Source organism: Leucoraja erinacea, chromosome 17 (genome assembly GCF_028641065.1).
Source record: "Leucoraja erinacea ecotype New England chromosome 17, Leri_hhj_1, whole genome shotgun sequence".
In the NCBI taxonomy this organism is placed as follows: domain Eukaryota; kingdom Metazoa; phylum Chordata; class Chondrichthyes; order Rajiformes; family Rajidae; genus Leucoraja; species Leucoraja erinaceus.
The window spans coordinates 19492679-19510246 of NC_073393.1; the positions used below are offsets into that span (position 1 = coordinate 19492679).

At 41.1% G+C, this 17568-nt stretch overlaps 1 protein-coding gene across 1 annotated transcript in view; it reads left to right on the forward strand.

Annotated features, from left to right (window-relative positions):
* Positions 1–17568, forward strand: part of hydin (HYDIN axonemal central pair apparatus protein) — a 341361-nt gene that overhangs the window by 134548 nt on the left and 189245 nt on the right. The window contains exons 29-33 of the mRNA XM_055648745.1: positions 846–1023; positions 3204–3334; positions 6537–6667; positions 10428–10564; positions 16558–16685. Coding sequence (XP_055504720.1) covers positions 846–1023; positions 3204–3334; positions 6537–6667; positions 10428–10564; positions 16558–16685 — 705 coding nt within the window. The remainder of the gene's footprint in view (positions 1–845; positions 1024–3203; positions 3335–6536; positions 6668–10427; positions 10565–16557; positions 16686–17568) is intronic.

A 17568-nucleotide genomic window follows, 5' to 3' on the forward strand; every position in this document is an offset into this window, starting at 1 on the left:
ACATTAAATCCAGAAGGCTGCATAGTGTTTACTACAGAACATGAGGTTACATAGGGAGTCAAGAGGGTTTAATGGTCATATGTATCGAAACAAGGCAATAAAATTCTTACTTGCAGCAGCACAGTAGGTTTGTAAACAGAGTACTCAATAGATAACATAATAACCAAACCAAAAAAAGTTCAGTAAATAAAAAAAACGTAATAGTGAAAAATAAATTAAAGCCTGAAGTCCACAGTGCAAATAAGGCAGTTTGTAGATCGAAGTTGAGTTGGAGTTCGCAGTGTTTAGTAGCCTAATGGTTGTTGGGAAGAAGCTGTTCCTCATTGGAATAATGTAGAGGCCACAAATTGGTAGGCCAAAGCTTCAGTGGAATGGACAATTTAAGTTATAAACAAATGGAAACTCATGATTGCCGCTAGAGTTGCCATTGTTTTTTTCCTTGAGAGCTTGCAAAATATCCCGTCACTGATAGATTGTCCTGCGGCTTCATACTTAAGGATGTGATAGTGTTGGAGAGGGTACAGAGTAGATTCACCAGGATGTTATTTGGGATGGATCCTTCCAGATATGAGGAGCGACTGTGTCTGTTTTCCCTGGGGTGTAAGAGGTGAAGAGCGAACGTTACTGATCCCCTCTCAAATCCACATATAGCATCTTCAATAGATTTCATTGGAAACTCATTTTTTTTGTCTCTAGTGCCTTCAATTCTCTGATCACTAACTTTTAACATCCTTCCTAGTATTTAAGCATTTTCCATACTTGACTAATTTCTATTGCTGTTCAACATTTCTCATTCCAAAAACATAACATGGTGTTTTATTTCTTCATAACACTGTCATTTCTAGGGATACATTGATGCCAATGCAGAACAGGAATTAAGGGTCGCTTACTTTCCTGGCATACCTGAAATCTTTTGTACCACTGTAGAAGTTCAGGTTTCTCACTTTGAACCTGACAGCATCACTGTGAAGGGAGAGGGCATCTTCCCAAGAATCTATCTGGATCTACCCAGAAACATAAAAGGTATGGCTATGACCATCTGCAACAGCTGGTCTAATTGAGTGGCAAATCATGTACCATAGATTTACATCCTTGTATGTTTTTAGTATGTATTTGCATGTATATATAGAAGCAAAGGTTGAATAGTAGGCCCCTGATGAGTCATGTGCAGATTTGAAAGCAAGTATACAGTTTCAAAAGAAAACTGGTGAAATTCAGATCTAAACTCAGAGATTTTTGTTGCAACAGGTCCATAACAGACACCATCTCCGTGGCCTGGAAGGGTTTGTAAAACAGGAAGGATAGATGACAATACATCCTCCACAATAATTCTCAACACCGGTGATGCCTTTTCAGCCTCCTTCCGTACTGCCTGTACATTCATACAACATTTAAAAGATATTGGGATTGGTTCATGGATAGGAAAGGTTTAGAGGGATATGTGTCAACTGCGGGCAGATGGGACTAGTGTAAATGGGCCATCTTGTTCGACAAGTTGGATCAAAGGGCATGGTTCCATGCTGTGTGTCCCTATGACTATGATTAATGACTGCAATCAAATTGTGCTCTAACTTTATCTATAAGTTTGCAAATGACACCACCCTTGCGCACTGGATCTTGAACAATGACGAGACGCAACATAAGTAGGAGATAGAGAACTCAGTAACAAGGTGTCAGGTTCTCTCCCTTGGTGTCAGAAAGACAAAGAAGCTACTTATTTACTTCAGGAAGGGTGGTGGAATACATGACCCAATCAACATCAATGGTGTCAAAGTGGAAATGGTTGGGAGCTTCAAATTCCCAGAGATAAACATTACGAACAATCAGTCCAGGACCAACAACATTGAAGCAATTACCAAAAAAGCCTCTACTTCCTCAGAGACTGGAAATTCTGCATGTCTCCAACTACTCGTCATAACTTCTGCAGATAGTGCCAAAGTAGAAATGGTCAAATGCTTCAAGTTCCTGGGAATAAATGATCTATTTGAATTTTTTGATGGATGTTAATAGCAGAATAGAAGATGAGTAATGTGGATGTTGTTTACATGGATTTTCAAAAGGCCTTTGATAAGGTGCCACACGTGAGGCTGCTAAACAAGATGAGACATGGCATTAGAGGAAAGATACTAGCATGGATGGAAAGCTGGCTGAATGGCAGAGGGCAAAAGTGGGAATAAAGGGGGCTTTTCACTGTACCTCTGTACATGTGACAATAATAAACGAAACTATACTAAACTAAAGATGCACCGTAGAAAGCACACTGTTTGGTTGCATCACATCTTGGTTTGGGAACAGCTCTGCCCAAGATAGCAGGATATTGCAGAGAGTTGTGGATGTAGCCCAGTTCATCACACATATCTCAGGAATAGAATCAAGGATGTTTGTAACCCCGGTCATTCCTTCTTTTCCCCACTGCAGTTGGGAGATGTTTAAATAGTGGGAGAGTCTAGGATCAGAGGCCACAACCTCAGAATAAAAGGACGTACCTTTATAAAGGAGATGGAAGAGGAATTTCTTTAGCCAGAACTTGGTGAATCTGTGCGGTGTGAAGATGTGGAGAATAGTGAAGCATGAAATGAATCAGCTGCAACTCAAGAAAGATGTCTTCAAACCCATAACAAACATAAAAGTGGTACAGTTGGGAGTCATTGGAACACTTTGGGTGCTTCGTACGGCTCTGTATGCAATGCTGTTCAAATGCACCACATGTGCACAGCACTGAACAAGTCGGTGCAAGTAGACTATATATAAGGTAACTGGGTTGCACTTCTGTCTGATCGGACGAAGTTCCAAGCATGTGAGACTGAATTCCTAAAGCCATACAAAGGATTCATGGACTTCCATTGACAGGGTCCTGGAGAGTTTCTTTCATGAACTAAGGCAGAGAAACATTGCACTTGATTACCTTGCTCATTTAGTCTGTTTAATGGTACCACAACTTATTATATCAGTATGGCATCCATTCAAAGTGCCCGAACATTCTATTTTATTGCATAATTTTCTTTGAATTGTTTCAAAATGAAATTGGCTGAGCAAAGTTTCCATACTTACGTGGACATGAATAGACGACTTAAAAACAAGTGCATGGTAACTCAAATTTCACTGTACCTTAATTGGTACATGTGACAATAAACTGACCTTGAAACCTTGTTTTGATCAAGCAAACCAACACTTTGTGTGATTTGAATTTTGACTTCCAACAGGAAATGAAAAGTATGAGGCATTCCTGAAAGAAGCGAAGGAAACCATCGTGAGAGAAACTCCTGCATCCACCCTGCTCAGCCATTCTGAGATAATAGCAGTAGAACTGGGTGGAGGCAACTCCTTCCCTTCTGTAAGTTCCTTTCATTTCATGAACGTGTGCGTAGTTTGTTTTGATCTATAACATAATTCATCTTTTTTGGAGCAATTCTGTGCTTGAACAAACAGAACTCGCTCCTGCTGTATCAAATACTTTCCCTTTTGTTCTCTGCAGCTTAAATTCCAAGTTCTGGAAGAAGCTCATCCACTTGAAATATTACCTTATTCTTTCTTTCCGCAGGTGCTGACTAGTTTCTTGTGAGTTTCCAGCATTTTCTGTACTATTTCAGATTGTTAACATCTGCAATGTTTTTCCTTTAATACCATGACTCTTCCCTTGCCTAAGTTTACTGTCCTGACCCATGGTCACAACCTGAAACGTTGACTTACACTTTTTGCCTCCATATTTGCTGCCTGACTTGCTGAGTCCTTCCAGCATTCTATTTTTTTTGTTACTGGGGATTTTCCTGGTGCCACCCACAACTGAGAACACACTTTCCCAGCCATTTTATGTAATACCAGATGGTATTCTGATAAAGCTGGTGCAAAAAAAGGATCTGGAGTAGCAAATCGACTCAGAAAGCATGGTAGAGCTTGTGCTTACGGTTGGGGAGGCCAGGAAATTCTCGCCTGGGCACAGCGACAGAACTCTAGTACATGGTGGGAATCTGGTGGAAGCTCCACAGTACTTTAGGGTTTTTATGTTGATAAATTAATTATGACCATCATTGTTTCCTGACACCTGCCGAGAATAACAAGCAGAGCTCCAGGCAAACTGGAGTAATGTCTGAGTGCCATCGAGTTAAAGAGACAAAAATGGGCCTTTTGGCTCACCATAGTCACGTCAATCATTTTGCCCATCTGCACTAATCCCATTTACCCGCATAAGGACATTATCTATCTCCGCTTTCTCTATTCAAATGGCTGAGTGGCAGCTGGACTCAATGTATTCTACGCACGCTTCAATGGAGAAAACACTGATGTGCCTTCTCGGGTCTCCATAGTCCCCAATGGTATTGTAATCCTAGTGGCTGAGGCTGATGTCAGAGATCCTTCAGGAGGGTCTGGACGAGATGGTGTAACTGGTCGTTTTCTCAAAACCCACCTGAACCAACTGGCTGGAGGTTTCCCAGCCATCTTCAACTTCTGATTACTGAGGTTTGCAGCTGCTTTGAAAGGGCATCAATAATGCCACTGCCCAAGAAGACTAAGGTGACATCCTAATGACAACCAATGGGTGGTTCTAATGTCCATGGTGAAAGACACAAAGAAAATACACCAAGTGCTGGACAGGCAGCATTTTGTGGAGAATATAGATAGGTGACGTTTTGTGTCGGGACCCTTCTTGTGGTTTGGGAGAAGAAATCTGGTGGGGGTGAGGGGCAGGACAAAGCCTGGCAAGTAATAGGTGGATACAGGTGAGAGGGTTTTTTGATAGGCAGATAGTTGGACAAAGGCTGGAGATGAAAAGACAGAACGTGTGAGACAAACGGATTGAAGCGTTGCGATTGGGAACCTAGAGAAAGGGATGTAGGTGGAAGGGGAGGAAATAAATAGTTGCGCATCCAGATGGGGCACAGGAGAGTGTGTATGTGTGTGTGTGTGTGTGGGGGGGGGGGGGGGGGGGGGGGGGGGGGGGGGGGGGGGGGGGGGGGGGGGGGGGGGGGGGGGGGGGAGTAGGGAGGGGAAGTTTTGGTATTTACATAAAATTTGAGAATTTAATGTACGTGCTGTTGGGTTGTAAGCTGCCCAAGTGGAATATGAGCTACTGTTCCTCCAGTTTTTAGCCAGCATCTGCAGTTCCTTGTTTCCAGAAGTACTTTGAGGTTAGTTATGTTGTATATTGACTCCCACCTTAGCAAGAACCAAGACCAACTCCAATTTGGCTACCGCCACAGAAGATCAATGGGGGATGCAGTCTCGCTGGCTCTCCACTCTGCACGATACTACTTAATCATAAAAACACATATGTTGTCTTCAGCTTGGTGTCCAACCTGATCATCACTCTAAACATTCAAGAGATAGTTAGATTTAGTTCTTGGGGCTAAGGGAATCAAGGAATATGGAGAAAAAGCCGGAATGGGGTACTGATTTTGGATGATCAGCCATGATCATATTGAATGGTGGTGCTGGCTCGAGGGGCTGAATGGCCTACTCCTGTACCTATTTTCTATGTCCTGGACCTAGCACATTGATGTAATCATAAAGAATGCCCATCGATGTCTCTACTTCTTTGGAAGATTGAGGAGATTTGGTATATCGACAACTACTCTCTTGATACTTCTACAGGTGTACGGCACAGATCAGATTGGAAGGACATTATAAAAAGTAGTGGATAATGTCTGGGCCATTATAGGTAGAGAACTTTCCACCATCGAAGAAATCTATGGAAGGCGCTACCACAAAAATGCAGCCAGCTTCATCAAGGCCCCACACCACCCTGGCCATGATCTCATTTCACTCTTGCCAGCGGTTCAGGAACTGCTTCTTTCCAAGATCCATCAAGTTATTGAACGCTGCAAACTCCAACTAAACTCCGAACTATAAACTGTCTTGTTGTACTCGGCACTTCAGGCTTTTGTTTTGTTTTACACTATATTGTTTTGTTCATTGTACTTATTTTGTTTGTTTATTATGTTATTTATTGATTACTGTGCTTATACACACGGTGCTGCTGCAAATACGAATTTCATTGTTCCATTTTAGTACATATGACAATTAAACATTCTTGACTACATTCTGTAACTACCAGATTCCATCACCTTCTCTGGCAGCGTATTCCAGATATCAACCACTCTCTGTAACAAACTTACCCCTTTAAAACATTGATCTTTCACCATAATGCTCGTGATGCCAAACTCACAGACCCCTTAAAACCTATGGCAATGTTGCTGCTGCTATCAAGTATTAAAACTGGAGAGTGCTCCTAGCTGGCATGCTGTGGGATTGATGAGTGTCAAAATATCACTGCAGCTGATGACCACAGCTGCACCCTTTTTTTTGTGTGAAAAGAGCTAATTACAGAGTTCTTGAGTGCAGCAAAATGCTGGTGGGGTATGGGGGGGGGGGGAGAGAAGGATGGAATTTTGGGTTCACATTTTTTGTGTTGCTTCTTTGCATTGATTGTGAACTAGGTCCCTTGACTGAATTGGATCTGTTCAACACAAATACATTTAGAACCCCTTCCTGCAGACCAGTTTACTTGATGATTAATATTCTGTGTTTGCCTTTCACAGTATGATACCTTGCTGCAGATGGAGGCTGATCGTCTACTAATTAAAGAATGCAGCATCCTCCACAAGATGATCCCCACTTCCCACAGTGGCGGGTCTGGAAAGTGTCAGTCTCCTCGCATCTCTCTCTCTCAGTAAGGTTTACTTGTAACACATCAACACCTTCCCCCACCAATAATTCTCCCTTAGAAATTCCCATAACCTGGTCAATACTGCACAAAGAGACATTTAGCATGGAAACATGCGTTTCAGCCCACCACATCCATGCCACGCACCAAGTACTTATCCTGTACTTATTCCAATTACGGGTACAAGCTGTGGTCTTCTATGCTATGATAATTCAAGTGCTCATCCTGATGCTCATTACGTGTCGAGAGACTAGCTGCCTCCACTACAGGAAGAGATTTACAGACTTCAATCACTCAGTGTGAAAGAATTGGCCTTCAAACATCCCCTCCGAATTTCATGCCCTCTGCCACACAAACCTATCCAGTCTCTGCTTGTAACTGAAAAGTTCTAAGCCAATTTTGCTTAAACTACTGAACAACATTTGGGTGGTCCAGTGATAAAGCCACTGCCTCACAATCAACAACGCGGGTTCGATACTGGTCACTGGTGTTGTCTGTGTGGCATTTATATAATCTCCCTGTGACCTTGTGGGTTTCCTCTAGGGCCTCAGGTTTCCTCCCACATCCAAAAGATAGGCAGGTCAGTAGGTTAACTGATCACTATAAATTGCCTCTCATGAGTGGTGGCTGTGAGTGGTAGAATCTAGGGACGTTGACAGGAATGTGAGGAGAATAAAATGGGTCTATGGAACTGATGCACTAGAATGCTGAGAACTACATTCTGCACTCTGTATCTTCTCCCTTGCTCTATCTATTGTACTTGTGTTTGATTATATTTATGTATGATTCGATCTGTTTGGATAGCATGCAAAATAAATCACTGTACCTCGGTACATCTGACAATAATAATGAACCTAAACCTATAGTGAAACCTAGTGATGTGGATAGTTGATGAACAATGGGCCAAAGGGCCAGTTTTTCTATTGTATGAGTCTGTTGCTCTAACATTGCTTTTCATTTCCTTGAGAATTTTCAATATAAAGATGCTAATTATATGTGCTAATGATTTGTTAATAACTGCAGCACTGGCACCTAATTCAAAAGCAATCACACTTCTTAAAGACTCCGAGGATGATTCACTTGTGGCCTTCAGCAACACATTGTCTATGATTCATCTCAAGTAGTAGCTGACATTAGTGGTCAATGGTACTTTATTGTCACATATATCTTGATATAGTGAAATTCTTTATTCTGCATACAATTCAGTAAAATATTACTGAACATAAGCGCAACCATAATTAAGGACACGAGTGCAGGAGGTTAAGGGGTGATCTTGTAGAGGTGTACAAAATCATGAGAGAAATAGATTGCCTAGAGTAGGGGAATTGAGAACCAAAAGACATAGGTTTAAGGTGAGGGGAAAGATTTAATGGGAACGTGAGGGATAACGTTTTTTGGACAAGGGGCGGTGGGTATTTGGAACGAACTGCCAGAGGAGGTAGTTGAGGCAGGTACTATTGCAACATTGAAGAAACATATAGACAGGTACGTGTATAGGACAGGTTTAGAGGGATATGGAAAAAAAGCTGGGAGGTGGGACTAGTATAGATAGGGCATGTTAGTCAGTGTGGGCAGTGGTGCTGAAGGGCCTGTTCTCACACTGTATGACTGAGATAAAAGGATCTGTGTTAAATTAACAGCCCATTTCATGTCTTTTGGACAAACTGTAATCCAATTCGAGGAGGGACTGTACTGGACATTGTATTTAGAAATGAACTTGGCTAGGTGACTGGAATTTCCGTTGGAGAGCCCATAGTAAACATTAAACACTACTCAGATTTAAGATAGTTATGTGGAAGGATAAGTCTCGGCCTTGTGGGGAAGTACTAAATTGAGGCAGAGCAGCAAATAAGAAAAATAAACCGCAATAATACTACACAATAGCTAGGATGAGTAAATTGGGAGCAGCTGTGATTGGGTAAGGGCCCTCTGTGTCCCGTAGTCCTGCTCTCAGTCCCCTCCCCTCAGAACATGGCTAGAGCTTCTCTGGTCCTCGCCTTTCACTTCACCAGCACCCACATCCAACACATCATTCTCCGACATTGCGCCACCTACAACATGATCCCCAGTCACATCTTCTCATCCCCACCCTTTTCCGCTTTCCGCATAGACTGTTTCTTCTTCAACTCCTCAGTTCACTCATCCGTTTGGACCCAAACCGCCCCCTCCCTGGGTACTTTCCTCTGCAACCGCAGGGGATGTAATACCTGTCCCTATACCTCCTTCACATGCATCCAAGAACCCCAGCAATCCTCCCAGGTGAGACAGAGGACGCATGCACTTCCTCTAACATTAACAACTGCCCCAGTGTACCTGATGTGGCTTCCTTTACATCATCGAAACCAAGAGTACACCCGGCAACCATTTCACAGAACACTTAGTCCTCCAATGCCTACTGGATCTCCCTGTTGCTTACCATATAAAATCTTCCCATTCCCATATTACCTTTCTGTCCTAGTTGTCCATTGCCAGGGTGAGGCCACTCGCAAACTGGAGGAACAACACCTCATATTCCGTTTGGGTAGCTTACAACCCAACGGTATGAAATAACATTTTTTATTGCAAGTGAACCTCTGTCTCACCTGAAAGGACTGAGTCGGGGGAAGAGGTATTGGGCCAGGTGTTGCAGGGGAAGGCACTTGGGGAGGGGGTATTTGGATGGAAAAGGATGAGTTAACCAGGGAGTTGCAGATGGAACTTTCTCAGCGGAATGAGGTGGAGATGGGAAGATGTGACTAGGGAGGGATCCTGCTGGAGGTGGCAAAATATCAGATGATTATGTCCTTTATGCAATGGCTGATAGGGTGAAAGGTGAGAACTAGGGGGCTGTCCTAGTTCTGACTGGGGGAAGGGGGAGCAAGAGTGGAGCTGTGGGGTTTTGAGGAGACATGTGTGATGGCCTCTTCTATGATAGAAGAGAGGAACCCCTGTTCTCTAAAGAATGAGGATATCTTGGATGTCCTGGTATGGAACACCCCATCTTGGGTGCAGATGCGGTGTAGGTGGTGAAATTGGGAGTAGGCAATTAAGTCTTTGCAAGAGGTAGGTTGGGAAGAAGTGTAATCTAGATAGTGATGGAAGTCAGTAGGTTTATAAAATACATTGCTCGATAGTCTATCTGTGATGGATATGGTGAGATCAAGGAAGAGATTCAGATTCAGATTCAGATTCAATTTTAATTGTCATTGTCAGTGTACAGTACAGAGACAACGAAATGCATTTAGCATCTCCCTTGAAGAGCGACATAGCAAACGATTTGAATTTAAAAAAAATAATAAGTGTCCGGGGGGGGTGATTGGCAGTCACCGAGGTACGTTGTTTAGTAGAGTGACAGCCGCCGGAAAGAAGCTGTTCCTCGACCTGCTGGTTCGGCAACGGAGAGACCTGTAGTGCCTCCCGGATGGTAGGAGGGTAAACAGTCCATGGTTGGGGTGAGAGCAGTCCTTGGCGATGCTGAGCGCCCTCTGCAGACAGAGGAGGGAGGTGTTGGAGATGGTCCAAGTGGATTTGAGTGCAGGATGGAAATTGGCAGTGAAGTTAATGAAGTTCATGAATTCTGCATGGGTGCAGGAGGTAGGTGGCACCCTCATCAATCTTCTTGTTCACCTCTTCAAAAAACTTGTTCACCTCTTCTTGTTCACCTCTTCAAACAAAGCCATACTGACCATGCCTAATCAGCTTTTTCATTTCCAAATGTAACTTATGAATTATAATGCTGAAAAAATATAATAATTGTACGTCTTAATCTAATGGCTTCTATTTGCAGATGTTCTTTGCCTGAGTTTATCGTGGATTTTGGTTTTGTAATCCTTGGCACTGTGAAGATACATACCGTAAAGTTCGCAAACACCAGTTCTTTGCCAGTATCTTTTCACACTGAGCAGCATGCTCTGAGGAATACTGGTAAGCACCTGTTGCGAACATTATCCATGCTCGACGCTACATAGAGGTGTCTAGTACAAATCCAAATATGAATTTCTTTTGGAGAATATTCAATATAAACCTCGTACTTCCTCTTATTTTCACAATTTACAAATGTTAGTGCTATTGTTAAGAGTCAAGAGTTTTTTTTTTTTTTTTTTTTTTTTTTTTTTTTTTTTTTTTTTTTTTTTTTTTAATATTTTATTTTATTAGAAGTAAGCACAGTCATATGGCACCAAAGTGCCTAATATATATTTTCATAATACATTTTATGTACAACTTCTTTTTTTTTTGTTACATTGAAAAAAGATGAGAATAAGAAAAAGAAGTTAGATAGTAAAGGATAGAAAAATGTGAAATATATAGTGTGTGAAGAAAGAAAACGAGTAAATGAAGAAAGTTGAGAGAGAAAATAGTGAAAAGAAAAGGAGATCATTATTTATAGTCTTGACCAACCCTCGTCCAGTCCTGAAACAGTTATTTTTTACAATTGTGTTGCACCATATGATTCCAAAAAAAAACGACGAATGGAGACCAACTCGTTATGAATTGGTCTGATTTATCCATTAGGAGGAATCGCATTTCCTCAAGATGAGCGGTGTCCAACATACTTGCAATCCACATTTTAAGCGTTGGTATTGATGTACCCTTCCAAAATTTAAGTATTAATTTTTTTGCTGCTATTAAACCATAATTAAGGAATAGATTTTGAGACGCGTTCAATTTATTCCCATCTTCCATTACACCAAATATAATCATTTCAGTATTAGGTTCCATTCTTGTCTTGAATAATTTTGTAAGTATTTCAAAAATATCATTCCAAAATCTATAAAGTTTTATGCAGGAAACTAAGGAGTGTGTTATAGTTGCCTTTTGGGCTAGACATTTATCACAAGTGGCGGATATATTTGGATAAAATTTGTTCAATCTTGTTTTTGAATAATATAATCTATGTACAATTTTAAATTGTATTAGATTATGTCTTACATTAATTGAACATTTGTGAATATATATCAGGTATTTTTCCCATTTAACCTTCGTAATTTTTATCATTAATTCCCGTTCCCACTCTTCTCTAAGTACCTCTGTCGATGGTAGGTCTATATTTAGAATACTATTATATAAATAGGATATTAATTTTTGTGAGTCAGCTTCAATATTCATTGCTTCTTCCAATAAGTCAGGAGTTACTTTTTGATATCCTTGTATATATTTTTTCACAAAGTCGCAAATCTGAAGATATTTAAAATATTGGTTGTTTTTCAATTTAAATTTTAATTGTAGTTGTTGGAATGATAGTAGGTTTCCTATTTCGTACATATCCCTGATCCTTCTAATTCCGAGACTTTCCCATTGGTTATATGTCTTATCAATAAGAGATGGTTTAAATAAAGGGTTATTCGCAATTGGCATTAACAGTGATAGATTTCTTAATTTTAAAGATAATTTTATTTGTTTCCAAATTCTTATTGTACCATATATAATTGGGTTCTTCTTATATATTGTGTTATTCAGTTTTTTGGGGGAAAAGAGGATCGTTCCTATATTACAAGGATGACAATCCTCCTTCTCCATTTTTATCCATTCTGTCTGTTGTGTAGAACTATCCAACCAATAAATCATATTCTTAATATGCACTGCCCAGTAATAATACATAAAATTCGGAAGTGAAAGTCCCCCGACCTCTTTTGGTTTACATAAGTGTTTTTTTGTGATTCTATGTGATTTATAGTTCCAAATATAATTTGTAATGTTAGAGTCTAATTTTTAAAAAAAATATTTTGGTATATATACCGGTATAGACTGAAATAGGTATAGTAATTGTGGTAAGAAGATCATTTTTATTGCATTTATTCTACCTAATAATGATAAGTGTTTAATTTAATATGCACCAGTACCTAAACAATGAAATTCTTACTCGCTGCAGCTTTACAGGCACATGAAACGCAACAAACAAATATACTGTAAATTGTCGGTTATTCTTGGTAAAGCATACTAAAAGTTTGTACTTTTAGTGCAAACCAAAGTACCTAGTGCAAAGTCCATAGTAGTTTGGTGCAGAGGTAGCTTAGTTTTAGAGATTCAGCTTGGAAACAGGCCCTTCACCCAGCGAGTCCATGCCGATCAGCGATATCCACACATTAACACAATCCTACACACACTGGAAATAACATTTCTCAGGTCCTTGTACTTTCTCCCCAATGGTAGCAGCGAGGTGACAGTGGGCCAGGGTGGTGTGGTTCTTTGATACATTCTTAATGCAGCACTTCCTGCAGAATGCTTTGATGGTGGTGAGGTCAATACCTCTTGATGGACCAAGTAATGCCCGCCACTTTCTGTAGCCTCCTCCTTTCTTGAGCGTTCGAATTCCAGAACTAGGTTGTCATGCAATCATCATGTTCGGCCATCACTCGAAACGAGTATGACTGTCCTCTCCATAGGGTCGTCTACTTGTGGGTCTGCAGATGTCTGTAGAGGCCGATCTGCGATCCACACACCTTGGTGCGATGTGGGCAGTGAAGACTGGCGGTAGTCGTTGAGCCCCCTTCTCTCTCTTCTTACGGTGCTGCCGCTTTGTCTCTGTGACACGGCGTAGTTCCATTTTGTGACGTGCAGTTCCTTCCTGCACGGATTTCCGTCCAGTGCAATGTGCTCCCAGTTGCTCGATGTGATGTGGAATTTCTTCGGACTGTTCTTGATGTTGTCCTTGAAGTGTATCTTTGGCCTGCCGGGGACTTGCCGACCTTCCTTCAATTGAGAATACAGGATTTGTTTAGGGAGACGTGTGTTGGACATGCGGATGACATGACCAGTCCATCAAAGTTGGTGCTGCATTATTGTGGTGGTGATGTTGGTCATGTTGGCTTCCTCCAAAACGCTGATGTTGGTGCATTTGTCCTCTCAGCTGATCCTCAGAATCTTTCGTAAGGATCTTTGATGGTATTGTTCCTGGGCTCTCAGGTGCCTCTCATGTAGGTGGTCCATAACTCAGCTCCATACAACAGAGTGGAGAGGACAACGGCTCTGTAGACCAGCAGTTTTGTTTGAGCCTTTAGGTTTCGGTCTTCAAAGACTCTTTTCCTGAGTCTGGCGTAGGCTCTGCTAGCACAACTCAGGCGATGGTCTCCACCTTACCCTTGTAGAAGTTCAATACAGTATTCAATGACATACCGAATATCTTCAAACGTCTGAGGAATAGAGGCATTGGTGAGCTTTCTTTGTACACACTGGGCAAGGGAGAGAGTATCAGAGATGTGTACATCCAGAAACATGAAGCTGTTGACTCTCTCTACAGCTGACCTTCCATGGATGACAGGTGCATGGTTCCTCTGCTTTCCCTTCTTGAAGTAAATCAGCTTCTTGATCTTGCTGACGCTGAGAACAAAATTATTGTTGTGGCACCACTCAACCTAGTTTCCCCCCAGTACGCTGATTCATTGTTTCCCGTTATTCATCCATGTGTTAAAGTCGTCACATTTTGAGATGGCATTGGAGCTGTTTCTGGCAAGACAGTTATGGCTCCAGAGAGATGGTATAGAGTGTAAAGCAGGGAAATGACCACTCTTGATCATGAAGCCTTTGAGCTGGAGCGCCGAGTCTGGAGTTGTGATATGGATTGTACGAGCTATTTATGCTTAAGTTAGTTACTGCTAGTATTTCTGTATCTTTCCTAAGCTTGTGGGTGGGATTATATATGTAGAAGGGGGTGTCTACATTTTAGGAGGCTAGCGCAGACTCAGGGATTAGGATTTTAGTTTAGCCTCGAGGGATGATGAGAAAATAGTTTTTTACCACGAGACGCCACAATCTTACAAGAAGATACCCTCACACGATTCTATACAATATGGATGGAACAACTAGTAAGAACGGAAAGTTATGAATTATTTCTTTGTTTTGTATTATTTCAATAAAAGACCAATTAATCAAGAAACAACGACTGGAAGATTCGTTTTTGCTGTCGGCGAGTGCAGCGAGTGCAGTGAGTGCGTAAAGTATATTTTTACCACATCCCCGAGTAGTAACGGTAATTAAAACTAAGTATAGAAATTGCCGTCACATGGATATTAAAAAACATAGTTCCAGTATTCTGAAATTAGAGTGATACAGCACAGAACCAATCCCTTCAGCCCACAATGTCCTTGCTGACAATCAAGTGCCCATCTATATTACTCCCATTTGTTAGTTGTTGGTCCATAGCCCTCTGCACAATGATGATTCAAGTGCTCCTCGAGATACTTATTAAATGCTGTGAGAGTACTTGACACCACCACCCCCTCTGATAGAGCATTCCAGATTTCAACCGCCATCTGGGTGAAAAAATCTTTTCATCAAATCCCATCTAAACCTCAAACCCCTCTAGTTGTAAATACAGGAAGCAACCATAAAAAAAGTTGATAGTTTCTTATTGTCCACCTGTCTAGGCCCCTCATAATTTGTGATCATTGCTGACCTGATTTAATTCAATGCGGCCTTCTTTATTCCGCTAAATGATTTATCATGTCCAGATTCAAAAAATTAAAATTGAACAGGATATAAGGCCATTTGTAAAAATGAGATTTAAACCTGCTTTTTTTTTTAATCAAACAATTGAGATTTTCAATAAAGTGATTCTGCAACCTCTGCAGAGTCTTCCAGTGTAGTATACAGCAGAGCAGTTCTCCAGTTTCATTGTGGTCTGCAGAAAATGGCAATAATCGAAAGCTGTTGCTGCCAATCATGGGGCAGGAGCATGGAAGGGATGCAAGGAAGCTACAAAGGAACCCCCTTTGTGAATGAAGAGTCGGAGCAAAATTGTTGCCCACATTTGTCTTTTGATAGGCATTCTTTTCCCCTTAATATCATAAAACATTTTATTCTGTGCAATCTTCTATGCCAAAACTATCTCATGCTTCATTTTAGCCCTCCTGATTTCCTTCTGATGCATACTCTTGCATCTTTTTTAATCCTCCAAGGATTCACTTGATCCCAGCCTCCTGTACCTCCTTTCTTCATGCCTAAGCCTCAATATTCCTTGCATCCAGGATTTCTTACTTCTGTCGGCCTTTTCTTTCACTTTTACTTGAACATGCAGATCCTGAGCTCTCGCTATCTCACTTTTGAAAGCCTCCCACTTGCTGCATGTTCCTTTGCCTACAAACTACTTGTTAGAATCAATCTTTGTGGTCCTGGGACTCTCTGGTGCACAGTCACAAATTGAAAAAGGAGCATTCAGAATGATAATAAGGACCTTAAATTTATGCATCGGGCATATGCAGAAGCCCCACGAAAATAGTGGAAAGAGCATATTAGTGTACAAGCTACCCAATCACTCACCCTGCCAGGCACCTCCTCCCCAACTTGCAGAAGAATCAGCAGTTTCCACATCAGCCTCATCATTTGCCTCCAAACCCAGAGAACTGGAGTGGGTGCAAGATGTTTCCATTTTCAGAGCAACACTCAGTGAAGAGCAACTGAATAGCCCTTTAAATTGCACAGCTGATGTTGAAGGGACTGTGGGGAAGCTGGTTTTCTGTAAGTGCCCAATGATATTTCTTCATCAGAGAGCTGAGATCCAGTTTGAGATGAGGATGCACCAAATGACATTACAGGATAACTGGTGCCATCAATATTTATCAGGAAATAAATATCCTGTTTACGTGTGTAGAGAAGTGGAATTCGGTAGGTTGCACCAATTCTATGGTTTTCACTTTTGTACAATTTGTGCACAAAGTAAAAAGTTGCTATCCAGACATTATGAGTAGATTATAACCTGTAACTTGCCGTGAGATATCTATTAATCTCTTGATAAAACATTGGAAATCCTTAGAATTCACTCAGTTATTCAGTGACTACTTCAGATACACATTCTCGTCAGTGGTGGAATTGAGCAAGGGCATTACAGCAGAAGTTCAATTTCTTTTCACTATAATGTGCACTCAAGTAAAATTAAGTTAAATGTGTGTATGGTGATGTATCTGTTGTAATTTGTGCTGCAGGTTTCTGCACTGAACTGCACAGGGTGAAGAATCTTCCCTGCTGTGAAAGTGAGACTTTTGAAGTACGATTTGATCCCCTTAGTGCAAGCCTCACTATTGGCTTTACAAAAGCTTTGCTATCAATACAGGTGCGTTAACAATCACTCATGTTTTTCTAGCGTACCGTTTCATTAATTTTTTTTCTCAGGTTTGAACAATAATTGATATCCTTTGGGATGTATCACTTGGTCTGAGAACTCTAGTTCACTATACTGCTCAGTACAATTCATAGGTGATAATATGATAAGACATGAAAGGATATGATATGAAAAGATGATGTCAAAGATGATATATTAGGAATGCGGCAGCTGTCAAGCTTAAACAGACAACTTTTGTGACCTTTTATATCCAAATGCCATCACATACATAAAGGTGTTTTCAGCATCACTTACCAAAGAGCTGTAAGTGCTTGTGATTCCTCACACATCCCTTAATCTTCACGGCAGTGTTACAGCCCATCTCCACCCCTGCTACACTATGCCGCGAAAGATCAAGAGTTGCATTGTCCTCACAGCTAGATGGTTACGGACAAGGTTGACAGGTTCAGGCCTTGTGTATGCTCTTGGCTCAAGTACCATTGATACATATAGGGTTGTCAACTGTCCTGTATTAGCCGGGACATTCTGTATATTGGGCTAAATTGGTTTGTCATCATTCATATTCGGGCCAACCCATCATTCACCCAGCCACGGCCGAGTCGGTCAACGAATTGCCGTCGGGAATGTGTCCCTTATTTTGACCTTTTGTCCCTTATTTGGGAGTGAGAGAGTTGGCAACCCAAGATACATAGCATATTTAGGATTAATTTTGATCTTGCATTCAGAGGTAGTTATAAATGTATTCCTTCATAATAAAATATCTTTATCAGGAAAATGGATTTTACTACTTCTACTGTTTAAAGGAGGTTGTATTTTGCACCAACTTCAAATGTGGCAGGAGTAATGAGGGGAAATAGAGAGAACACACATAGGA